The 22925-nt window shown below is 34.9% G+C and overlaps 7 protein-coding genes across 7 annotated transcripts in view; 4 read left to right on the top strand and 3 right to left on the bottom strand.

The window, feature by feature from the left end:
- Nucleotides 1–1166: 1166 nt before the first annotated feature.
- LOC126760809 (gamma-taxilin) lies at nt 1167–3826 on the bottom strand. Its single transcript, XM_050476730.1, has 6 exons — nt 3647–3826; nt 3312–3511; nt 3037–3246; nt 2832–2978; nt 2584–2764; nt 1167–2515 (listed from the first exon to the last, which is right to left on the bottom strand). The coding sequence occupies exons 1-6, from the start codon at nt 3719–3721 to the stop codon at nt 1634–1636; spliced, it is 1695 nt and encodes a 564-aa protein (XP_050332687.1). The 5' UTR covers nt 3722–3826; the 3' UTR covers nt 1167–1633.
- A 479-nt stretch (nt 3827–4305) lies between these two features.
- LOC126760567 (V-type proton ATPase subunit G) lies at nt 4306–5540 on the top strand. Its single transcript, XM_050476289.1, has 3 exons — nt 4306–4517; nt 4691–4791; nt 4904–5540. Exons 1-3 carry the CDS (start codon nt 4436–4438, stop codon nt 5072–5074), a joined length of 354 nt encoding a protein of 117 aa, XP_050332246.1. The 5' UTR covers nt 4306–4435; the 3' UTR covers nt 5075–5540.
- Nucleotides 5541–6165: 625 nt separating this feature from the next.
- Nucleotides 6166–7083, top strand: LOC126750906 (protein SYS1 homolog). The gene is made up of 3 exons (XM_050460698.1): nt 6166–6490; nt 6558–6679; nt 6738–7083. Exons 1-3 carry the CDS (start codon nt 6326–6328, stop codon nt 6931–6933), a joined length of 483 nt encoding a protein of 160 aa, XP_050316655.1. The 5' UTR covers nt 6166–6325; the 3' UTR covers nt 6934–7083.
- Nucleotides 7084–7464: 381 nt separating this feature from the next.
- On the bottom strand, nt 7465–14077 carry LOC126750899 (ATP-dependent RNA helicase bel). Its single transcript, XM_050460685.1, has 4 exons — nt 13616–14077; nt 10957–11260; nt 8998–10845; nt 7465–8878 (listed from the first exon to the last, which is right to left on the bottom strand). The coding sequence occupies exons 1-4, from the start codon at nt 13658–13660 to the stop codon at nt 8745–8747; spliced, it is 2331 nt and encodes a 776-aa protein (XP_050316642.1). The 5' UTR covers nt 13661–14077; the 3' UTR covers nt 7465–8744.
- An 816-nt stretch (nt 14078–14893) lies between these two features.
- Nucleotides 14894–16839, top strand: LOC126756258 (protein FAM114A2). Its single transcript, XM_050469206.1, has 3 exons — nt 14894–15759; nt 15831–16198; nt 16267–16839. The coding sequence occupies exons 1-3, from the start codon at nt 15004–15006 to the stop codon at nt 16676–16678; spliced, it is 1536 nt and encodes a 511-aa protein (XP_050325163.1). The 5' UTR covers nt 14894–15003; the 3' UTR covers nt 16679–16839.
- Nucleotides 16840–16934: 95 nt separating this feature from the next.
- Nucleotides 16935–19692, bottom strand: LOC126756250 (parafibromin). Its single transcript, XM_050469194.1, has 8 exons — nt 19388–19692; nt 19221–19326; nt 18472–19144; nt 18293–18403; nt 18015–18235; nt 17744–17906; nt 17525–17666; nt 16935–17450 (listed from the first exon to the last, which is right to left on the bottom strand). Exons 1-8 carry the CDS (start codon nt 19516–19518, stop codon nt 17414–17416), a joined length of 1584 nt encoding a protein of 527 aa, XP_050325151.1. The 5' UTR covers nt 19519–19692; the 3' UTR covers nt 16935–17413.
- An 823-nt stretch (nt 19693–20515) lies between these two features.
- The window catches only part of LOC126755078 (protein neuralized), a 43854-nt gene continuing 41444 nt past the window's right edge, over nt 20516–22925 (top strand). Inside the window, exon 1 of the mRNA XM_050467406.1 lies at nt 20516–20723. Coding sequence (XP_050323363.1) covers nt 20699–20723 — 25 coding nt within the window. The 5' untranslated portion in view covers nt 20516–20698. The remainder of the gene's footprint in view (nt 20724–22925) is intronic.

The following is a 22925-nucleotide window of genomic DNA, read 5'->3' as shown; positions in this document are numbered from 1 at the left end:
AAAAAGTGCTTACGTGCTTTTAAATGAATTGTATATAATTTTATATAAACGCACATCACACACACATTGCATATATATTTATGTATACCGTACATAATAGCTTAATTTCAGCTGCAATGCCAATAGCATGTCGTGGCGTATACGTAACATTGGCAATGCAATGGAATGTAAGATTTGTAATGTTACTTATACGCACTGTGTGCCAAGATCGGTGTGCCAGTGGACATTAAAGCATGTAGTTACCATTCTTGTATTCAGAAGAATTTTTAAATTGATAATTTTATTTTGAAAAGCTTTTATTAATTCAAAGGGAAATCAAATCTTTTGTATATAAGTTTGTAGCTCATGTGTACAGACAACAACAAAAATAATTTCGTTTATTTTTATTTTTACAGCAAACACAATTTTATCACTAGAAGCTTTTTCGACGCTTTTGAGTAGATTAGCTGTATTCCTTATAGCGGGAACCGTTCAGGGCACGTCTATTGTCTCTCTTTTCTATAATAAAGACAAGTAAAATAAAGAATACATACGAGTTGTCAACACCATTCAAAAGATTTTTCCCATCCACGTTTCCGGGTGACACTATACATATGTACATATATTGATATTACGAATATTGTTGGGCCAATATATTACTATAAAGGCACAATAGGGCTCACTAATATCCTCATTTAGTAAAATCCACAGCAGTTATAAAAATTTAAATACTTATGTGACCTGGTCTACGAAAAGGGAGCTAACGTGCGAAAACTAGTTTTCTGGGAAACACCGTTATCTCGTTATTGCTCCGTTCACCGTTATTTCTCGTTATCTCATTAATTTTGACACCTAAGCCCCCTTTCCGTAGACCAGGTCACATACATATATAAAAACATTAAAGGTCAATAATTGCACTATGCCAATATATTCCTGTTACCATCGTTGTAGCAGCACTTGGTCGATTAAATTTCGCATATTTTGGTCACATGATAGCGAACGTAGCGCCTAATTAAGAAGCCATCGAGGCCGTACAATTGCAACTGTAGTTTCGGCTGAAGTGGATTTATGCCAGATCCAATCAGGGCTATTAGCTGACGTGGGCTCAACGGTTATCTAAAAGATTAGTTGGCGTGGCGTCTTAAGGTCTAAAAGATAAACATTGAGCACTTCAAAGGGGCTGCATATACGATTTTCATATTTTATGATTTTATTTCAATATTTCTCGCGTATAATTTTGAAACATGAACAATTTTTGTGAAGTAATATGTGTGAAATAACTTAAAATTAATGTTAATACAAAATCAGATAAATAAATAATTCAATAGATGTATGTATATAAATAAAAATAAAAACAAAACGAAAAGAGTTATACATATTTAGCTATATATAACCAAAAGATCTAGAGAGGCAAGAAGTGTACATCTTCAGATGATATAACAAAACCAGGACCAGGACTTTATTTAGAAACTTCTTAAATTTTGCGGAGTGATAAAATAATCAAAAAAGGTTATTTAACGCATGAATGCGTACACATAAATAATTTTATAAAGAACAAAACAAGGTGAAGGATAATTTAGGTGGTTAGGTGTATGCGCTCAACTTGCGATGATGCATTGTATGAATATTATAAAAAGTGATGAAGGTGACAGCACTAATTTGGCACTGGTACGTCTAATGGTTGTTGCACTTGCTGCTGCGATGGCTCAGTTGTCGGTGCATTTTCGGCGCCAATCACCAATTCTGCGACAGTTGCTTCAGCAGCATCGGTTACATCTGCAACAGTCACTTCTGCTGTCTTTGCAGCAACTTCGGGAGTCATCGGTGTTTCTGGCTCACTTGCAACAGTTACAACGTTAGCGCTAGACTCTACTTCTGTCGATATTGTCGCTGGCGTCGATTCAACTACGACCGACTGCAAATTGCTTCTATCATTTTCTGTAGGAATATCACTTGTGGTTGCATTTGTAGTGTCATTTAGTAGCTCCGTTTCGGGAGCGGGCGAGGATTCTTTGCCATTCTTATTGCTTTTCGATTTTTGTTTTTTTCGTTGACGTTTCTTATTCGTGTCCTCCGACTGTTGCTGTTTAACAGCCGATTGCGTACCTTTAGCATTAGCGTCTGAGTTTACACCGGAATTGACATTCAAAAACTTCATTTGGCTTTGTAGATTAGCGAGGGTTTGTTTTAATTCGGCACAATTTCGTGACATTATCTCCATTTTATCTTTGTCGGATGCACCACCACTCGACGGTGTGGGTACCTGTGTTTGCATAGGCTCAGGTTCGGGTGGTAGTTGCGGCATGGCCGGACATTCAATGTTATTATCACGCAGCACTTTATACAGATGTGATCGTTCGTTTTGTAATGCGCGCAATAACTTTTGTAACTGGTCTACCTGTTTACTGCAACGAGTAGCATGTTCATCACGCTCCTTTTTCTCTGTAGCCAATTCAATAAGTATCGCATTGCTCTTTTCCCATTTACTTTTCCATTCAAGTGTTTCCTTTTCTAACTTGCGTGTGTTCTTGGCCATCTATCGAAAAAGTTGAATTTTGATAAAAAAAAAATTACAATATTGATAAAATTTAATAATTTACTTACCCGTTCTAGTTCAATTTTGTATGTTGCAAATATATCATTGGATTTCTGTAATGAACTTTGGAAGTCATCATATTTAGCTGTGTACAGAGTAAGCTGCTCTTTCAGTGCCGCCTCGCGTTCTGTCAATTCTTTCAGCAATTTTTGGGAGTGCACAAACTTTTCCAGCGCAATTTGCTTTTCTCTACGTACCCAATATTGTAGATATATGAATATACGAATGTTAAATATTTGCGAAGAAGCATACTCACTTTAACAAAATTTCTTTTTCCATAGCCGCTTCAACTTGCACCTTATTCAATTTGGCCTGATGTAATTGTGATTCCAACTGTACTTGTTCGTTTAATTTCTCCAACTGTTGTTCACGCATATGATATTGTTCTGCCAACATTTTTAATCTACGTAAAATTTTTATATTAAAATTGTTATTCGTTTTTTTTTTAGCTTTTGTTATACTTTTTGGTCATTTCCAAATTGTGATCTCGCAATTTCAAATTTTCTTCATTGTTTTTAGTTAACGATTGTGTGATCTCATTCAAGGATGTTTGGAATTTTGATTGGCTTTCCTTGCGCCTTTCCTCTTCTTCACGAATTTTTTGTATACTCTCATTTTTCACAGACTTTATTAGCTTCTGCTGCTCGCGGCAAACTTCCTGCAATTTGTCACTAACAGGACCCGGGAACGGACAAATGATTATACTAAATATTTGAAATTCTTACTACTACCATACCGCATCAATACACTTTTATTGTATTCACGTTGCAAATTTTCCTTCTCTCGCAACACCGTCTCCAACTGCTTCTCTTGCACTTTCATCTCCTGACGCAATTTTCTAGACGCTCGTTCACTTTCTACGTGCTTTCGAAGTAGAATTGCAAATTTTTCCTCCGCTGTTGTGCCAGCTGCTTCTTCCTCTAACATTTTCACGATCTATTGTAGTTAAAACACCAGATACAATGAAAAGTTAAGCATTTATTATACAAATCACCTTGGCCCCGTTAGCCGGCATGCCACCAGAAATAACTTATATCTATATCAAAATTGTATATATTTTCGTCGACTTACCTGCTCTTCAATCTTTTGATCTTTTTGTTTCTCATCTTTGGCTTCTTTTTTGCTTCTTCCTGTAGCCTTATCCATTTTGAAAAAGTGTGAAAATTTTCTAATTTTCACACACGGCACTTTTTGTTGTCGAATATTTTTAAAATTGTTTTCGGTGATTTCCTTATTAGGAAAAATCTTCTAATATGTCAAACTACATGACAACCGGTAGGGATGCCAAATTATTTATGTTTGCATGTGCTGCCTAATTATTTGTGAATAAGTTTCCTAAATTATTCAACAATTTAATTGATTAACTTAAATAATCAATTGCTCAATCAAAATAAAAGAATTTACTCCTTAAGAAACTTATAACAATATATATTTACGCTGTTGAAATACAAATAAATACCTTTTATTTTATACGTATGCTAATAAGCAATTTAATAATTACATATAAAATTTGACTAAAATTAGCTGTCGAATTGCTTTATTGTCTTAATTCCTGTTTAATATTAGAGAAATGGGCAGATTTTACAAATTAACTTTTCACATATTCTTTAATGGCCATACATTTCTGGCAGCGCTATAATATCCAATCAGAATCCACGAACGAGTCTCGTGTGCCGAACGATTGTCCGAATTACCTTCCATTTAATCAATAGGTGGTTTTTTTCATGTGACTACGCTTGTCACACATTGAACGTCACTTGGATTTTTCTCCTTGTCTTGTGTGGAACGAAGTTAGAAAAAATTTGCAGCGTAGTTAAGAAGGAACTTTACTAAAGATTTCTTAAAATATTACAAGTGAAAATGACTAGCCAAACGCAAGGTATCCAACAGCTGCTCGCTGCTGAAAAGAAAGCCGCCGAAAAGGTAGCAGAAGCTAGAAAACGTAAGTAAAACAGCAATAAAAACAAGTGTTTTTTTTACATGTTACTAGTCACCCAACCCCGTAACGAACAATCAAAGGGGTCATGTGATAAGCAAAAATTGAGCAAAGTAGTTATTAACTGCTTTGAAAAGTTTATATGCCTTTCTGATGCATTAATTTTTTTGATATTTCAGGCAAGGCAAGAAGATTGAAGCAAGCCAAGGATGAGGCCACCGAAGAAATTGAGAAATATCGCCAAGAACGTGAACGTCAGTTCAAAGAATTCGAAGCCAAGGTAATTTCTCATAATTAAATAAATTTTTAGAGTATTAAGTATCACAATTTTGTACAATATTTTATAAGATTTACAACTGAAATAAAAACGAAACACTTTAACTTCTTTATAGCACATGGGCTCGCGTGAAGGTGTTGCCGCGAAAATCGATGCTGACACCCGCACTAAATTAGCCGAAATGGAGCGTTCGATTTCCACACGCAAGGAACCTGTAATAGCAGAAGTCCTACAATTTGTGTACAACATTTCTCCCGAATTGCACAAAAACTACGTACAGAACTAAATGGTCTTAGCCAGGGTGAAGGGATAAATGCCAGCTTGCATGCATTTCTTTTATTCGTCGTGTACTTGTAAAGTTAATTAATGAACTAACCAAACAAACTAGCTAACTAAGCAGCATATTCCCAAAATTTCGTATACGTTCCATTTAAATTCATATTTGTGGTGCCGTTTCGCCTTTACTTAAGAAAAATTCCAGATATCAGCGTATCCTTTCACTGAAAGTCACTACTTAATATATACTTAAATACAAAAGTGGGCGCAAATGCACCGAATGATTTGAAGCTAAAATATTCCAAGTATTATGCCGAAAAGTATGAAGAAAATGTATGCTATCATTGTTATCATAAAGTGTAACTAATATATAATTTGTGTTCTTGTTGTTATGCAATAGTTAAAGAAAAAAGTGTGAATATTTAAGCAATAAAAGTTCATTCATATTTTTCTTTTATGGCCTAAAAATTCTCTAATTTTTAGTTTCCTTTATTTGAAAAAAATTACATCCGATGGACGTGTAAAGTGATCAGCTGACGGTCAGTCAGTCTAATTGGATTCACTCATGTGACCTACAAAAGTAAGAAGAGTCTTTAAAAAATAAACAAGTTTTATTGAAGAGTAACAAATATATTTCAACATACGTACAAGTTTGTGCAATTGTATACATGTAAACTGGTATTTTATTTTCTTTTGTTTCGTTTTTAAAGTTTGGAAGAACTTAGCAGTTTACCTATTCATATATCAGTTTAGAAACTGTTATTCCCATTATTGTCTTGCAACAACAACAATAATCGTTGGCGACATTGAATAAAAATGTTTTTTGATTGTTAGGTGTGGTTTGTTACAAATGTTTGACAAATTCAGAAATAAATATTTATTCTGTGAAAAATAATGGTGAATGATACTTTTATTATGAATTGAGTAAATAATAAGAAAATAGTTATGAAGTAAAACCATTGGATACCTCAACCGTAATATCCATTTGATTTGACTGTATTTCATTATATACTCTAGTACCAAATAATTAGGTATCGGGTACTAGTTTTAATTTTTTAAAACAAAGTGGCAGCGCCTTAAAACATATGATTGTGCCAACACTCAAGCAAAGCAACTTTTGACATTCGTCATTCGTAATTTTGTTTATTTGTGCATCTACAAAAATTTAGGTAATTTTCCTACTTTCTAGCTATAAAAAGAAATATAACTACTGAATATCGAATTTGCTAAGACACAAGGGGAGCATAAGCAGTGCCACGCTATGAAAGCGGGTACATTTCGTAACACACAATGGGATCCTATGTTGCTCATAGCACAGATCATCTCAATGCAATCCTGCGTCTATTTTACATTGGGATTGTTGGTGTTTATAGCAAATATATTGGCCGGTGATAATTACACATTGGATAATGTTTTTGAATATCATGTATGTATATCATGTAATAAAGCCATAAACGCATACTAATGTCTGTAATTAATGAAACGCGAACAAGGAAATACATATATCCGATGCAGGTGGACGCCTCATAATTCTCGCTTTTGTATTGAATTCATTTATTGCTTCCTTTGCGCTTTGGTTTATTGTACGGCGTGCGAAGTTGTGTTTAGATTTTAGGTGAGTATGTACAAAATCAATATTTTTGTAATTTATTTAACGAACAATTTCGTTTCAGTTGCACATTCCACATTCTACATTTACTTATTTGTTGGTGGTATAATTCAAATTTCCCTTCAAATATTAGTTGGTGGCTATTAAATGCCATTACAACGACGATAATGTGTATAGGTGGCGAATTCCTGTGTCTTAAATCCGAATTAAAAGAAATACCCGTTGGCTACGCAGCTCTTAATCAAAAATCTGATGTTTAAATTCCCGAGAATTTGTACGATAGCTGTGAAACGATCACGTATTAATCGTTAGGATAAAGTTAAATGTAATATTCGTGATTTATGATTATATTTATACTTGTTCATAATAATTTTATTTAATATTGTAATAAAATTTACAACTACATTTAATATCATAGCATTGCAAACTATCTTAAACTATGATACAAAAATGTTTTCTTTACCAAAGTCAAAAAATTAATAAAGAATTATTTAAATTCATAAATACAAAAGAATTCATACATATAGCGATTCCGAAAAATGAGCAGCATCTTACAGAGAAAAGGACATGTGCAAAATATCAAATCAAGATCTCGAAAATTGAGGGTCTAGTTCGCGTATATACAAATTGATGGACAGTCATCTAATCGATTAACAAATTCTATTGCTTGAAAATGCCATTTCGATTATTCCCATAAGTTCAACTGATAACTAACGTATCTAAATTTTCATTTAGGAATGTTAATGTTTCATATTATACCTAGTGTTGTCCCGTAATAAATAAAAAGTTGCTTTCATTTCATTTGCTAAAAAGTACATTTATTTAGCAAACTTGTTTAATATATGTATATTTTTATTGTATTTGTAGGTTCGTGGTAATTAACTATTTGAAATTGCTGTTGTTGATGATTTCTTCTATATTTTCTTGTATCCGCTGTGTACTCTTTTTTTATATAATTTTATTTTTTGTTGTAAACGCGTTTTTTCACGCTTTACATATATGTATATCTTTTTTTTAAATATGAATTTACATTTTCAATATTTTATCAGATTCGTGGTTTAATGCAGTTACATACATCATTTGATTTAATAATAATAAAATGAAATTGAAAAATGTATTTGTATTTTTTGAATGGGTTATTTCGCTTGTTTTGCATTTTTTAGTTATTACAATCGAGTGAGTGCTTTCGAAAGTATTATGTACTACGTATTTTCGTATTTCCCCCCATGGCGAATTCGATTAGAATAAGATCGAAGTAACCGCCTGTTTAACCACACCTTATTCATTATATTACCAATGCTTTTGGTTCTAACTAATGACCACGGACTGTGTATCCACTTGTTCTACTCAAATCATTCATTCATGCATCCAATTCAAAATATTAATTCGTGTCTTGTCATTCGTGCTCCTTGTTTTAAATTGATCATGTTACATATGCTAATGCTTATTTTCTTAGATAGTTTTATTTATATTTGCAATTTAAAATAATTTCTTTCATTTGTTGCAATTTAGATTTTTCACAATTATGTCACATTCGTTATTTTTCCCATTTCGTTTTTGTTTCACACTTCTATGTCCATATGTGAAAGTTTTTAGCTGTGATTATGAAAATCGTATCGTAGAATCACATTTGGATACACTTCTGTTTTGTGGTTCGTAAATGTGTATAAAATCCCTTTCGATATACATACATATTGCATGTATGTTTACATTTTGTGGTGTGGGGAGGGATGCATGTTTCTTATTCGTATGTAAATGTGTTTGTTTTAATGTTTGCTGTTTTATAAAATTAATAATCTATACATAAATAATAGTAATTAATATATTTTATTTAAATATATTCAGAAAGTTCCTTTTCTGATTCTTCCTTGCTTCGTACTTTTTATTTTTTGTGTGTTTTTTTATAATGTCTTCTGTACTCATTATTGTTAATAGTTTTTTGCTCTGCACTCTCTCAATTCTAGATTTCTGTTGTTACTAATTTCATATTTTAATTCTTTTTCATAAAATCATATTATATTTTTTAATATTTTTTCGCTTTCAGCGGATATTCGCAATTAGTTCGTATTATTTAACTTCCCCACCAATCGGGGCCACCGGAGTTTGAGTTGGCATGCGATGATGAATAGCTACCGCCATAGGAGCCGCCGCCACCGCCGCCCCCTCCACCGCTATTTCCATAATAACCACCGCCAGAACTACCGCCTGAAAAAGTAAGAGGCAAATTTATTAACCATACATTTGTAACATATTTTACGTATAAACTTAAAAACTGGAAAATTGAAGTGACTTCGCGATGTGTTTAACACTATGTAGAAACTTACCATTGCTGCGATAAGATCCGCCACCGCCTCCACCACTACGTGAACCACCACCGCCGCCACTGCGTGGGCCACCTCCACCTCCGCCGGACGTTTGACGGTAATCGCGAGAGCCAAAACCGCCTCCATAGCGTCCACCGCCACCGCCGCCGCCTCGTCGTCTATTACCACCGTGGGAGCGGTCTGATGAGGACATATCTTCAAGGAATACGGGGATTTCCTGTTTTGTTTCGATAAGCAACTCCAGCAAATCTCCACATATATTGCGATTCTTTTCATTGAAAAATGATGTAGCTACACCAAGGTTACCCATACGGCCTGTACGACCGATGCGATGTACGTATTCCTCGACATCAGATGGTAAATCAAAGTTAATGACATGCTTTACGTGGGGAATATCTAGACCACGAGCTGCCACCGCGGTGGCAACTAAGATGGGACAGTCGCCGGAACGGAAGCAGCGCAAAGCTTCCTCGCGTTCCTTTTGTGTGCGATCCCCATGAATGCTTGTCACGGGATGATTGCATTGGTAGAGGAATTCCTCCAGTGCGTCGGCACCTTTCTTCGTCTCCACGAAAATCAGTGTGAGACTATCCTTGGAATATTCAACTCCTTCGCGTATTGACGACAGTAGATCAAGCAAATAAGAACGCTTGTCTTGTTCATATACCCATAAAATAGTTTGGGTAATATTTTCAGAAGTAGAACCAACACGTCCTACAGCCAAAAATATATAATTACTTAGAAAATCAGAAGCTAACTCTTGGATTTGTTTGGGGAACGTAGCGGAGAACATCAAAGTTTGCCTCTGGCCGGTTGGTGGCATATTCGATTGCTCGACGATGCGACGTATTTGAGGTTCGAACCCCATGTCCAACATACGATCGGCTTCATCCAATACCAAAAATCGTATGTTGTCCAAACCCACTTTACCGCGTGTAATCATATCCTCCAGACGACCCGGCGTGGCCACAATCAGATGACAGCCGCGATCCAATTCGCGCATTTGCTCACTCGTATTATTGCCGCCATAAAGAACGGCGGGACGCATGCGTGAGCGATAAGCGAATTTTTTGGCCTCCTCAAAGATCTGTGTGGCGAGCTCGCGCGTCGGTGCCAGCACTAAGCCGAGCGGATACTGCTTGCGGCGACTGTACTGGCGATTATTTTGCGGTGGCGGGGTTATGCCATGCTCATACATCTGATTAAGAATGGGCAGCAAAAAGGCTGCTGTCTTGCCCGATCCGGTCTGTGCGCAGGCCATTAAATCGCGCCCATTTATAATGATTGGGATCGCATATTTCTGCACCGGTGTCGGTTTATCATATCTAGCCAACATCACATTATTGCGTATGATCTCGGTCAGCTGCACGTCATCAAACGATGTGATGTTAGACGGTACATTCTGGCCCGTCGCCTCCACGGGTATATCCTCGTATTTGTCAAAGTTAATACCGGTATTACCGACACCGAAAAGCTCTTGCTCAACGCGTTCATCGCGTGGCCCCAATTTAGTGTAATCAATGTCGGCGCGCCGGTCTTCTTTCCAGCGCCCGCCATAGTTCCTTTCTCCTCCACCGCTGCCCCCGCGATCATTACGTTGTTGCCCAACGTCCTCGGGACGACGTTCTGGTTCTTGCCAACGATCGTTGCGTGGTTGTTGTGGCTGAGTTTGATCGTCAAAAGCTTCACTATTTCGATTGCTGTTGCTACCGCCGCCGCCGCCGCCTTGGCCGCGCCCTCCACGATAGCCACCGTTTTCACGACGGTCAAATGTTCGCGTATTCTGTTGGCCACGTCCTCCGCGATTCCAATCGTCACCACCACGTTGTTGTCGTGACTCTCCGTCTCCTTAGGGAAAAATAATACAGAAATGAAATTCACGACAACTAATTTTTATATATTTTTTTATGTACGTATGTACGTTCGGACGAAATTAACGAATTTATAAAGTTAACTTACCGTCAACACCGCTATTATTATCCTCGTATCTGTTACCACCACGACGTCCGCCGTAGCCACCACCGGAATTGTTATAACCACGACCACCACCGCCTCTACGATACTCTCCGCCGCCGCGCTGTTCTCTGCCTTCGTACTTTGTCGATGGAGCTCCTTCCTCGCGATTATCACTATTAGCGTTAGGTGCGCTATTGCCACCTCCGCGAAGATGAGGAGGAATATAAACGCCGGAATTGGATGAACTCTTCGTTGTTATGGGGCTGCTATTATTAGCTTTGCCGCCATTCAAGTCCAGACCAGCAACCTTTAAATAATTAAATAATCATTCCCAATTAATATAATATTATAAATGATGAATAAAAACATGTTGGTGAAGAGTGCGTGCGGGCGGGGAGTACGCGTTGTAATATTTTGACAAGAACTTACTAACTCTCCAACCATTTTTGGAAATACTTTTCATTATGAGATTTTGAAGTTGAAAAATCTATTTTTTGACGTACAATAAAAGCCGATTTCTTGCTTTATTTGAGAAGAGAAATTTTATCACTTTGCAAGTTTACCAACAAATTTAATCAAATTAATTTCATTCATTTTTGGATGATTTGTGGGAATTATATGTACTTATAAATGTTTATTAATTACACTGCAAATTGTAACCTTCAAAAATACATGACAATGGTTGTGTTTCTTATGCTCAAACTTTATTCGCTTTTACAACTTGTATACCCGCTTATCAAAATGATAGTGACCCTCATAAAGAATTTAAAGTTTGAGTTCTATTTTGTTTGAAAATTATTTCATACTAAACAGTGTAAATTTCATCAATTTCTGAACAAAACCAATTGCTTTAATAAAAGCATAACTTTACAGGAGATGGACATGACACTAAAAACGGCACCTAATAACGTACATATGTATTTACATATGTACATATATGTATACATGTACATAAGCGTATACTTACAGACGACCCCGTGACGCATATTTTATGAGGCCACGCGCTTGTTATCAAACACCTTTGTGCTCATGTATGTATAGTTTAAAAAAGCGAAATATTCGAATGAAACTATTGATAGAATTAGAAAAGGAAATACAAAAACATCGCAGAACAGCTTTCTAATTACTTAATTAATCTTCTACAAAATTACAGTTTCAAATTAAAATCAGGACCGAGATTAATAGTAATTAGAAATAATAATAATGAATACGACGTCACATTAATAAACCGATTGACCACGTCATTCATAAAAAATAGACATTGGTTGAGTAATTCATTCATATACGGAAAATACTACAGCAAAAGTAATGTGTATCATTTGGCGATCACACATACAGCATCCCTCAACAAAAACTACGTGCATATACTTGTATTTATTTGCTACTATCTCCACTAACCTAACATGTATTTGTGCCATAACATTTATTGCGCGCGAAAAGCTTAGTAATAGCGAATAAATACACTGACACAAGGTTTATAAAATACCTGCAACATCGATACCAGGTAGTAAGAGTTCTTTTGTATCGTGTACAAATGCGTAAGGTGTTCAAATCAAAATTTCACAACCATGTATAAAAGCGATAATGACGTTGACAATGATGCTAACAGGGCCAAAGTCGCCCGGCAACAATGCGCGAGTTCATCTTTGTTCCGTGCGAATGAGAGAAACAGTGAAAGTTAAAGAACATATTTTTGTCTACAAACCGTCAAATATCATCCACACACTCACAAAATTAACTATATTAGTGCTAATTTAATAATCAAATTTATAGAAAAGTATGTTGTAAAACAATCGTATTAAAATTTAACCGCAGATTGTGAGAAAATATGTATATGTTAAATTTTACTTTAATATTATATAGGGTTTATATGAAGTTTTAATATAAATTAAAATATTATATATTTTATTAGCAAAGATGGTACCGTAGAAACATTTTCACAATACAAATCAATACCAGTTGTCTCGCATATAATTACTAGATGGTTATTTTTAAGCCATACAAAAGCTATACATGGTGGTGCACTTTATTTAAGAAATAAGTAGTGCACAGATTTGAGAATGTATCACCCACTACCTCTTCACTTTCAAAAATTACAAAGCCCAGAAACACACAATACAAACGCATAGCAACAATTCCCCGGAAAGAGACGTAAAAAAAAGAACCAAGTCAGCGAAATTTAACTCGGCTCAAATATAACCGAACCAAACGGAATGGAACAGCACAAGTCAAGCAACCGGAACAAAGCGAAAACAATAGGTTTTACAATAAAGAAAATAATATAAGAGATAAGAAATATAATGGTTGACATGGCATATAAAAAAACACAAAAAGTACCAACCAATTAAAGTAAGCAAGAGGAACAGATAAGCATAAATTCAAAGGAAAAAACCAAAACTATTCACAATGCCACATGAAAATGAAACGATGAAATCGCACGAGCGCATCACGAAGGGGTTGAAACGAACGGTCAGCGGTAACGAATGCGACTAGGAAAAAGAAAGGACAGCATGTGTGCATGCACAATGTTATGAAATCAATAATTTTTTAATTATGAACAATTAAAAATCTTCATTTAATATTTATAAATAACTTTCCGCCCGCAGTATTATTGTATTAATTCAAAATAGGTATGGTAATTCAGAACTTGCACGCAACTTACCTGCTGCTCTAGACCTGTGCCATTTTGGTTAATAGCATTACTCATATTACCCTCCAATCAGTTGCTGGTTTTTTCTTTCTTTCCGTTTAGGAAAATCTCGAATACGTGCTCACTTGCTTACACTGCTTCTATTGTATATAGAAATCGAGAACAAATAAAATACTAAATTGTCTTTTCTCTATCTCTTAAGAGTCTCAGTTAAATGAAAATTATTTTTTTTTGTCTGTGAATGTATATTCTTTTTTACTATCTCATCAGTTACTTCTAAGACTAACGAAATTTCAAACAGTTATTATCACTGAAAATATTTAACACTTTTAATAAGTAAATAGTTTTTTTCTAGTTGAATATCACCAACTATTAATAATTAAGAAAAACTTGTAATAAGTTTTCACAATTTTTCTGCACACGAACGTGAAACGCGTCGAACGTCTACTTCACTCGTTCAGTAAAAGAAAAAGAAAAATGGCCGAATTCAGCCGACTGCTAAAACTATTGAAACGATGAAATGTACAAAGCAGGGATGCTTCTGTGGAACCTAATTCCAAATACAATCAAAGAATGGAAAGTAGTTAAATCACTTTTATTAAAAATACGGATGCTAACGCTATCTGTAAATATTTTTTTAATTTAACTACCGAAAATCGCATCTCAAATCACACTGCGTTTTTTAACCTTTACAAGTAATTTTTTTCTTAATATATGCAAAACAAGAAACTTACGAACAATTTTAGTACAAAACGTTCCACACCGTTAAGAAAATATTTTTTTATAAACTTTCAACTAAATATATTTAAAATATAGTATAGTCCCGTCAAAAACAGCAACTTATTTTTCTGTAATATTTAGTTTATTGAGTTGTGTTAGGGTCTTCTTCCAAATTAAAAAGATTAGAAAGACAAGCCAAAAATGTGTTGAAGAAGAATTTTGGTGAAGAAATAAAAGTGAAAAAGTCGGATAGATATTCCAATATTTGTATTTATTTTGATTCAAATTGCATAGAGTGATTGAAATATTTTGAGTGTGAATTTCAAAATCGTGTTATTGCCATACTAAATGTAATTAAAATAAAATGTTTTCCAAAAAACGAGTTGAAACTTATTGAAAGTTCTTCAACACAAGATCTCAAAAAATAAATAATAAACGGTACGAATTTTTCGAAATTCACATAGAGCTCTATTCATACCCCAATTTTTAATAAAAAAAAATTATGAATGTTTTTATAATTATCGATATACGGGTAGAAAAAATATCGATATTTCTTCTTTTTAACTTTTCTACATCACTATTATTATCCTCCTAAACGACACGTAAATAAAATTTGTGAAGAATTTTACAAATTTTTTAAAGAATTCTTGGTAAAAAATTAACGTCCTATTGGTGATAGAATGTCTACCAAAATTGATGCAAAAAATATAAACAATACAGCCTCTGAGAAAAACGACTGGGATCAAAATGATGATGATGACTGGGATGATTGGGGTGATGCCGAGGAGAATTTTGAGGATACACCCGGTTCCAATTTGTTGGAGGACAATGTTGCAAAAGGCAATATAAATGCAGAAAATAATAACTCATTGCATGCCACAAAGAAAACAGTTGAAGAAACTACACAAGATTTTAACAAGAACAAAGGGAAGGTAACAGAGGTAAGAAAAACGGAAAACATAATTACTACTACAACGCAAAAGCCAACCTCTGGATGGGGTGGGCTGTTTGGAGGCGTAGTTTCGTCCGTACTTTCTACTGCTTCTGAAGGCATTGGCAATATTACCTCAACAATGAGTCAAGGTCTTAATCAAGTAATTGGCGTGCCCGATCCAGAGGAACTAGCACGAATGCAAGCTGCCGAAACAGAAAAGCTACACAGTGAGTTAAAAGACGACGATAACCATGTCGAGCAAAAAGTTATAAACGATAACCAGCAGCATAGGGTTCAAGAACAACAAGAAGGAACGCCTTCCTTCGGATTGAATATCGTTAGTGGAGTGACGACTCTTGGGACGAAGGTACTCAACACGGGCTTGGATACACTTGAAGGAATCGGAAAAAAAACCATGCATATATTACAAGAAAATGATCCACTACTAATGAATAAGAGAAAATTACTTGGTTTAGAACAAGATAAACCAAATCTGAGTGAGGTTTGTACAACTTATCTTTTGTAATCTAAAAATAGTTTTGAAAGACACAAAAAATTTGTAACCTTTGGCAGGTACTTAAAGAAGCGAAAAAAGACGCTGATCACTTAGAAAATGCTTTGAAAGAGATGAAATTAGAAAAGTCACGCGAAATGCTGCGTTTCGATTTACTCTTCGAGAACAATTGCGGTCTTGTACACCTGGAAGCATTGGAAATACTTTCTAAAGAATCAGTGCTTAAGTTGCAAAAGTTGCAGGATGCAGTCAGTGGCAATGCGCTTAAAGAATTGCAAGAGACTATCACTGAAGTTAAAGAGCTGATGGAGTTGGAGGACTTAGAGGGCGAAAGTGATGGGGACTACGGCGTCGAAGAGTTAAATACACGTCTAATTAGCGCCATTGAAGATGCAGAACTGCAAATAAATTTCGATGATATAATAAGGTAGAACAATAACAAATTTTGTTGAGACTTAATTTGCGTATATCTTTTTACTTTTATTTTGTTTACAGCAATTGGAGACAAGCGTTGGAGTGGTTTAAATCAGCTCCAGTGAACGGTACACATGACACCGTACAGGAGACTTTTGCCAAATCTATTACAATGTTAGCTGAAGCTTGTGCCTTGCAAATAAATAAACTTCACAAAATCGCCGAGTTATTGTTGGTGAAAGAACATCACAGCACCGCCAATGAAGTTGATTGCATTGTACAACTGTGTAAGCAATTCACTATGCATTTGAATGGCCTGACAAATCGATTTGCCGCTACATTGACGGGCATTCAGTTAGACGCGCAAACAGAAACAGATGACATAATAAAAACGCGCATAAGCACGCTTTTCGCTGAAATGTTGGTGGCAATACAACAAATAGAGAAGGCGTTTCATTTGTTCTTACCGATTTTGCAAATTGGAGCGGTGTAAATAAAATGCAAGATTATAGCGTTTAGTAATTTGGTATGTCGTGATTATGTTGAAAATAATTTCTAAGTATTCTTATTTTATTTTTGTTTAATTGCCGCAATGGTCACTTGAGATTGTATTTAAAAGTGTATGCTGTTAAAATAAACAAATATTAATTAATATTGCACCATGTTGGCATTCCATAAATCATTTTGATTAGGTATATTGTCTGCGCCTTTATTTTTAAATTGACGCGATAATTTTGAAATAAAAGTCCTTTCTTGTTTATAAAACTATTAGTATTTTATTTTTTTCAACTCTTGTTTAAATAGCTACAATAAACAATTTTTTATTTGGTTTGCATTAATCAGAAGCAAACGCTATATATTTTGCAGGCAATTTGCGTATTAACTTCTTTCATTAAGTCAAATTTGTTTATTTTCGATGACTTTTCAATCAACATATACATATGTATATTCTAACGAAGCGAACTGTTAACAATTCAATCATGTCAGCACGCTGTACACTGAAAGGTGCCCATGAGCAATAGTGTTGTTTCCAAGTAGCCGAAGATATAATACATAACATTTTCGAGTTTATTTTAAAATAATTTCACTACTAGCTAATATATGTTTTTTCTGAATATTAAAGACACCAAAAAACGTATGTCTTATACTTTCTTCCACAAAATAAATTTAATTGTGTAGTGGAAGAGGAATCGGCGCTGCATTTACGGGTCGACTTTTTACAGAACATTCAAAATCTAAGATCCGGCTTATTTTTCGCCATGTATCTATAAAAATAAAATTATTACCATTAGTAAAATATACTAATTAAAATTATTTTGTTTAATTTTATTATACTCACTTATCCAAAGTCTCCCAAAACGTCATTAAAACAGCACGATCTAAATGTCGCTTATTTTGCGAAAGGTTCAACAATGTCACCGACCACTTCGAAACGTTGGTATCCAGTTTTAGTTCACTGAAGCGTAAATGAAAAGCACAAACTGCAAGAAGACGTACTTGTTAGTGTATACATTATATATTATAAATTATCAATTTCTATTTGCATTGTGCTACTTACTTTTGGAGAAAATTTCCACAGGATTTCCATCCCAAGGCCAACCTTTAAACTGCCATGCGGGTCCCATTACGAATACTGCTACGACACGTTGCCAATCTTGGGCCGAAAGCTTTTGCGGGTTATCAATAACGCGATATGGTACAGTTTGATTGTTTCGTTTACGCTAAAGTTAATAAAACAGAATAAAATTAAAATATAATTAAATGATTAGTATATGTTAGAAAATTACGAATAGTGCGTTTACTTGCACACATTTGCTCTGAACACTTACCTGCAGCAAGACTTCGTTGTCTCTTGCCCCACCTGCACGCTTTTTCTCTTCAGTTGAGATGAATTTCAGGTCTTGCAAAAGGTCCTTGGCATTGTACATGGTGATTAGACTGGTATTAGCGGAAGGTATAATAATGATAGGCGTGCGCGAAACGCGCTTCTGTGCCGATGGTGCCACTTGTCGAGCTTGAGCTGTAGGTAAAAGTTCCTTGGGGCGGCCAGCTATAAATATAATTAATTTAATAACAAAATTTTCTCAACTAAACGTGATTAGCTTACGTATTTGTGGTGGCATATTCGCCTTACGTTGCGCAAGTGAACCCTCAGTCACGGATTTCAGTGACATACCATGGTAAGTACCCAGTGTGTCGATTTTGAAGCCCTCCGTTTCTGAAAAAATTAATAAAAATTTAAACATAAGAAAAATTATATATGTACGCAAATACACAAATGCTTACCTTCTTTTTGTCTGTTGAAACGTTCCTGATCATAACGATTGTACTGCGTCAGCTGTGGTTGCGGTTTCGCAATACGTGCCGGTTCTGGCATCTTGATAGCTTGTTGCGCTGCTGGTCTATTTCGTCCTTCTTCACGCGCCTTTATGCCTTGCAATATAGCGAATATATTTTTAGCAAACATCTTTCCCGCACTCTGTAATATAGTGGTACGTGTTCGCCACTGACGCTCGCGGCTTATTATATGTTTCGTTGAATCTACATCGTAATCAAGTATGGCACGTAAATCTGTAGCCATCGCATCTTCATTGTCAGTGCGTTTAATGGTGGTACGTTTGTTGGCCAATCGTTTTGCTTTGATGGCAGCAATTTTTTCCACAGACATTGTTTCTGAGAGCGATTTGATATTGTCAATATTGACAGTGGTCTCCTTTTTGTTGACATCCCAACGTGCAGCCAGTTGTTCACGCACTTTTTGCACTTGGGTGTCTTCAAAGCGTGCCTTCTTTGCGAGTGAATCGCCTCCTGGTGCATCTCCATCTGCAGGCCGCTTGACTTGTGTGGGAATTTCAAGTGGTGCACTTTTGTCTATGCTGGCGCATGTTGAGTTCTCTCCATTAAGATAGGCAAGTAACTCTTTACGATCAGGACGATTAACAGCAGGTATATCTTCCGCCTGAAATTTGTTTTGACAAATTTTTAATCTTATCTTTTGAAAAAAAAAAGAAAACGTAATAAAATGTTTTACTTACCGCACATTGTCGCACATACACCGAGTGCTGCAGCATAACATTTTTAAGTAGATATAGTAAACATTCCAACGTGTAATATTCGCGTGGTGCCCCTTTTTTGCCAGAACTAAAAATAAAATTCAGCACTTAATATTTAGAAAGACAGATTCCTATTGTAAATTGCTTACCCATATTTCAAATAGTTTGTTTTCACATTTTTTGGCCACGAAAATTCACCAAAGATTATTTGATTATCTCGTTCAATAATTTCTTTTTTGTTTATATTGTATTGCCGTAGGAGACTTAATGGATCCGCCATTGTTTAAATTAGCAAATTAATTCCGCAAATAACACTGCACTAAATACCGTTTCTATATTAGCCGCTTAACACGACTTTGCGTTATTTTAACTTGAAGTGTTATTTTATGAATGAAATATTATTTAATTTGCGTGGAATTTATACTTTACTGCTTGATGCGAAAACTTATTGACGTTTGATAAATATGTCATATAAACAGTGTTGTATAACGATAAAGTACAGGGTTGCATTTTATAAAATTAAGCTCTGTTTCATGTTTATTTTGCGCATTTGCTTACTGACGTACCTAACTTAAAGTATTCAGCAACGCGTTTTTTACCGCTTAGCAGTAATGGCGCCGCTGCTTCACTAAATAATGCGTTATCATTACTCCAAATTCTCATTTAAACTCTAATATTAGTACAAAAAAAATTAAATGCAAAACAAACATATGTACAAGCGGTAAAAGTCGCGCGACAAGAAGTTTTTCAAAAAAGTTATAATATCTCCGTTTTCTGCAACCAGCTTTACTTCTTACCGAGCTGTAAAAATAGAATTTTCCAACACTCAACGTTGCCGCCGCGGTTATTTCGGTATGCGCCATACAAAATCTATTGTCATGATGAATTTTTGACAGTAATTTCCCGCTGCCGCTTTAAAACTTAATACCGAAATAACATAGCAAAGCACATAAACATGAAATATTATATGCTATTGTAAAGTTTACATGTAAAAAATTTATTTAGTAATTACAATCTTTTATTTCCTTTAGAAATTTTGCAAATAGCTCTAGTATTAATATAAGTGCACATTACTTCGAGATATTACTAGAATATTGTTAATATTTTAATTGTAATACATATAATGAAAGAAATACTAAAAATGAATTAAGAATTTTTAGAAAGTAAATTCTATATAAATATTTTGTTTGATGTGAAAACACTGAGTAAGTAAAATTTTATATCGGCCGTTACCGCGCTCCTGCAGCCAACAATTATCCAACGCAACACAGCTCTGCATGAAATGCCAAGTTATCTCCAGTTTCTTGTGCTGGTTCCGTATTTGTAAAATTGGTCTTACAAAATAGTGCAAATGAAATAATAAATTTATAATTTATCGTTAAATATCTTCTGTATAGTTATGCAAGTGCTAATGGTGTGATAAAAAACGAAGTGTTAAATAATTATCCACAAAAGCAGTCATGGGGCAGACCGCTGGCAAAATCGGTAAGTCTGTCGAAAGGAATTCCAATTAGATTTGTATATATATTTAAGTCAATATCAACTGGACATTTTTATTTACAAAAAACAAATGCATTATTTGACTACATTATGTTTTATATGTAAATGTAGATGCATAACATGTAAATAAAATATAATATACAATTTTAGCAATCGGCAAAATAATGCTGATACCGCAGCTTCATTGCTCTCGTCCATACATACATATGGATTGACATACATATGTTTAGTGACGTTTTTGTTGTTGTGTTCTTGATGTGAACATGTGTAATATTGTTTTGTTGCTCTACTAAATGCGGGGGTTGTTGCCTTCGATGTGTTTGTGATTGCATATTGGTACTTCCGCTTCCAGCAAATACGTATTTTCTATTGGAATGCGGCGACAATTTACATGTGGTATTTCTAAATTGGCTAGCATAATCACCTCTCCTAATCTGCACGTGTATACCGTTGCCTACATATAAAATGATATTCCGGAAACGTTCAGGAAGACCCTGTGTTTGCTACCTTATATCTATATAAAACACATTTCAAGTGTATTAGATATATATGTACATACATAAGTGAGATAATTTCCCCTTCCATGTCATACGAGTAGTATATAATTACATACATACATACATACGTATGTACAAATGTATGTATGTATATGAAACAAAAGGACCCTTGACCTTCATTTAGCTCTTCGATGGCCTGCTACCCTCCAGAAGTTTGTTTTTTCAATATAAAAAAGTAGCCGTTTTAAAGGGAGCTGTGTACATATGTATATGTACATATATTTAGAACAAAAGATGTTTATAAATAAAAATTCGCATGGTCCAAAATGCAAAATTATAAGTTCATGCCTAAAGTTATTATACAGACATGTTTGAAATAATGAAAATAATCAATGCTAACATAGAAATCCATGATTATAATTTTAAATGTATTTTATTCTTTTATTTCTGTATCTATATTTTTGCAACATGTTGGTCACCGAACGTTTTTTCGTATCACCTTAAACTAATCGACATACATAGGTATTTGTAGGGTTATGTAATAAATGATCCGTACGTCCGTCTCTCTCTGCAAGCTTTAAGCATTTCACCACTGCCACGCCCACAAAACGCAATTAAGGGAAAACCTATAAAGTGATATAACTAAGCACTAAACTAGAACGGCTTAGGGTGTCGCAGTAGCAAGAGGCACCTGTTGCCTAAAAATTAAAAAAAAGGTCTGGCCCCGCCCTAAAAAAGGTTTAAAGTATATACATACCTCCTAAACTACTTAAGCTACAAGAATTGATCGATGGGCGTGGCTCCTTCCACTTTTAGGTAGAATCACATATCTTGGGACCCGTCCGACAGATTTCAACCAAATGACTTTACTCCATTGATTGATTGGTGATGGTATGTGAAGTACCTTAATGAAGTCCAAGGAACATTTTATTAGTTTGTGGCATGTGTTGGTCGATACTACCCCCAACCCCGATATTCGATACGATATGATTTTCGTTTATCTAACAAACCTTAGGAAGAATATGTAAAAAATCCTTCAAATAAATCTGAGCAATGTACAAATTAATGCAATCAGCCTGTCTCTTTCTCTGCCCCAAACACCCCATACAATGATTTTTGTTTTTCCATCTGGCTTTAAATTACCTGAGCTTTGATGCTTTCAAGTTGTAAGAGTTGCACCCGAACTTAGCCCTTCCTTGTTTCCATTGATTTATATAGAATTTTTTTTACTTATAATCCGCTGTTTTTTGCCTAATAATTGTCCAAAAATATTTAATTTAATATTTTTACTCTTTGCTATTGCGTTCGGGACTCAAAACTCCAGCAAATTGATAAAATAATAAGAAAATTATCCCGCGCAACTTTTGATAAAGTAAATTCTTAGTCGCCTTTTTAAGTTTTTCTAATTTGAGCGCGTATCCTTGCTGAGGCCAAAGATCATCGTTGAAATGCGCTTTTAGAACTCAGTGGTATTTTTTAATCAATATACTTCCGATTAAAATTCCACAAGCAAGATGCTTATCTGTAATGAACCGCCTATTCCATTGCAACTTTCACTAGCTTAACAAAAGCAAAATCAACTTTGAGATCATTTCTTAAACCTTCCACATGTATTTGGTTCCGCTAAATAAATAATATCCGGCTCCGTCGTCGCCAATCAAATTCCCTTCCGAATTGCGTTGTTTTTTTA

Source organism: Bactrocera neohumeralis, chromosome 2, assembly GCF_024586455.1.
Source record: "Bactrocera neohumeralis isolate Rockhampton chromosome 2, APGP_CSIRO_Bneo_wtdbg2-racon-allhic-juicebox.fasta_v2, whole genome shotgun sequence".
In the NCBI taxonomy this organism is placed as follows: domain Eukaryota; kingdom Metazoa; phylum Arthropoda; class Insecta; order Diptera; family Tephritidae; genus Bactrocera; species Bactrocera neohumeralis.
This window is presented reverse-complemented; position numbering and strand designations above follow the sequence as displayed.

Excerpts from the sequence above, each read along its gene's own strand:
- LOC126760809 (XM_050476730.1), bottom strand. The coding sequence starts at position 3,721 with ATGGATAAGGCTACAGGAAGAAGCAAAAAAGAAGCCAAAGATGAGAAA. Across the intron at positions 3,247-3,311 it reads AATAAAAGTGTATTGATGCG|TGACAAATTGCAGGAAGTTT; the intron begins GTATGGTAGTAG and ends GGGTCCTGTTAG. Across the intron at positions 2,516-2,583 it reads ACAAAATTGAACTAGAACGG|ATGGCCAAGAACACACGCAA; the intron begins GTAAGTAAATTA and ends CTTTTTCGATAG.
- LOC126760567 (XM_050476289.1), top strand. The coding sequence starts at position 4,436 with ATGACTAGCCAAACGCAAGGTATCCAACAGCTGCTCGCTGCTGAAAAG. Across the intron at positions 4,518-4,690 it reads GGTAGCAGAAGCTAGAAAAC|GCAAGGCAAGAAGATTGAAG; the intron begins GTAAGTAAAACA and ends TTGATATTTCAG. Across the intron at positions 4,792-4,903 it reads TCAAAGAATTCGAAGCCAAG|CACATGGGCTCGCGTGAAGG; the intron begins GTAATTTCTCAT and ends ACTTCTTTATAG.
- LOC126750906 (XM_050460698.1), top strand. The coding sequence starts at position 6,326 with ATGAAAGCGGGTACATTTCGTAACACACAATGGGATCCTATGTTGCTC. Across the intron at positions 6,491-6,557 it reads ATAATGTTTTTGAATATCAT|GAAATACATATATCCGATGC; the intron begins GTATGTATATCA and ends AACGCGAACAAG. Across the intron at positions 6,680-6,737 it reads AAGTTGTGTTTAGATTTTAG|TTGCACATTCCACATTCTAC; the intron begins GTGAGTATGTAC and ends ATTTCGTTTCAG.
- LOC126750899 (XM_050460685.1), bottom strand. The coding sequence starts at position 13,660 with ATGAGTAATGCTATTAACCAAAATGGCACAGGTCTAGAGCAGCAG. Across the intron at positions 11,261-13,615 it reads GCACAGGTCTAGAGCAGCAG|GTTGCTGGTCTGGACTTGAA; the intron begins GTAAGTTGCGTG and ends AATTATTTAAAG. Across the intron at positions 10,846-10,956 it reads TAATAATAGCGGTGTTGACG|GAGACGGAGAGTCACGACAA; the intron begins GTAAGTTAACTT and ends TTTTTCCCTAAG.
- LOC126756258 (XM_050469206.1), top strand. The coding sequence starts at position 15,004 with ATGTCTACCAAAATTGATGCAAAAAATATAAACAATACAGCCTCTGAG. Across the intron at positions 15,760-15,830 it reads ATAAACCAAATCTGAGTGAG|GTACTTAAAGAAGCGAAAAA; the intron begins GTTTGTACAACT and ends AACCTTTGGCAG. Across the intron at positions 16,199-16,266 it reads AATTTCGATGATATAATAAG|CAATTGGAGACAAGCGTTGG; the intron begins GTAGAACAATAA and ends TTTTGTTTACAG.
- LOC126756250 (XM_050469194.1), bottom strand. The coding sequence starts at position 19,518 with ATGGCGGATCCATTAAGTCTCCTACGGCAATACAATATAAACAAAAAA. Across the intron at positions 18,404-18,471 it reads TTTCAACAGACAAAAAGAAG|AAACGGAGGGCTTCAAAATC; the intron begins GTAAGCATTTGT and ends TAATTTTTTCAG. Across the intron at positions 17,907-18,014 it reads ACAACGAAGTCTTGCTGCAG|CGTAAACGAAACAATCAAAC; the intron begins GTAAGTGTTCAG and ends TATTAACTTTAG.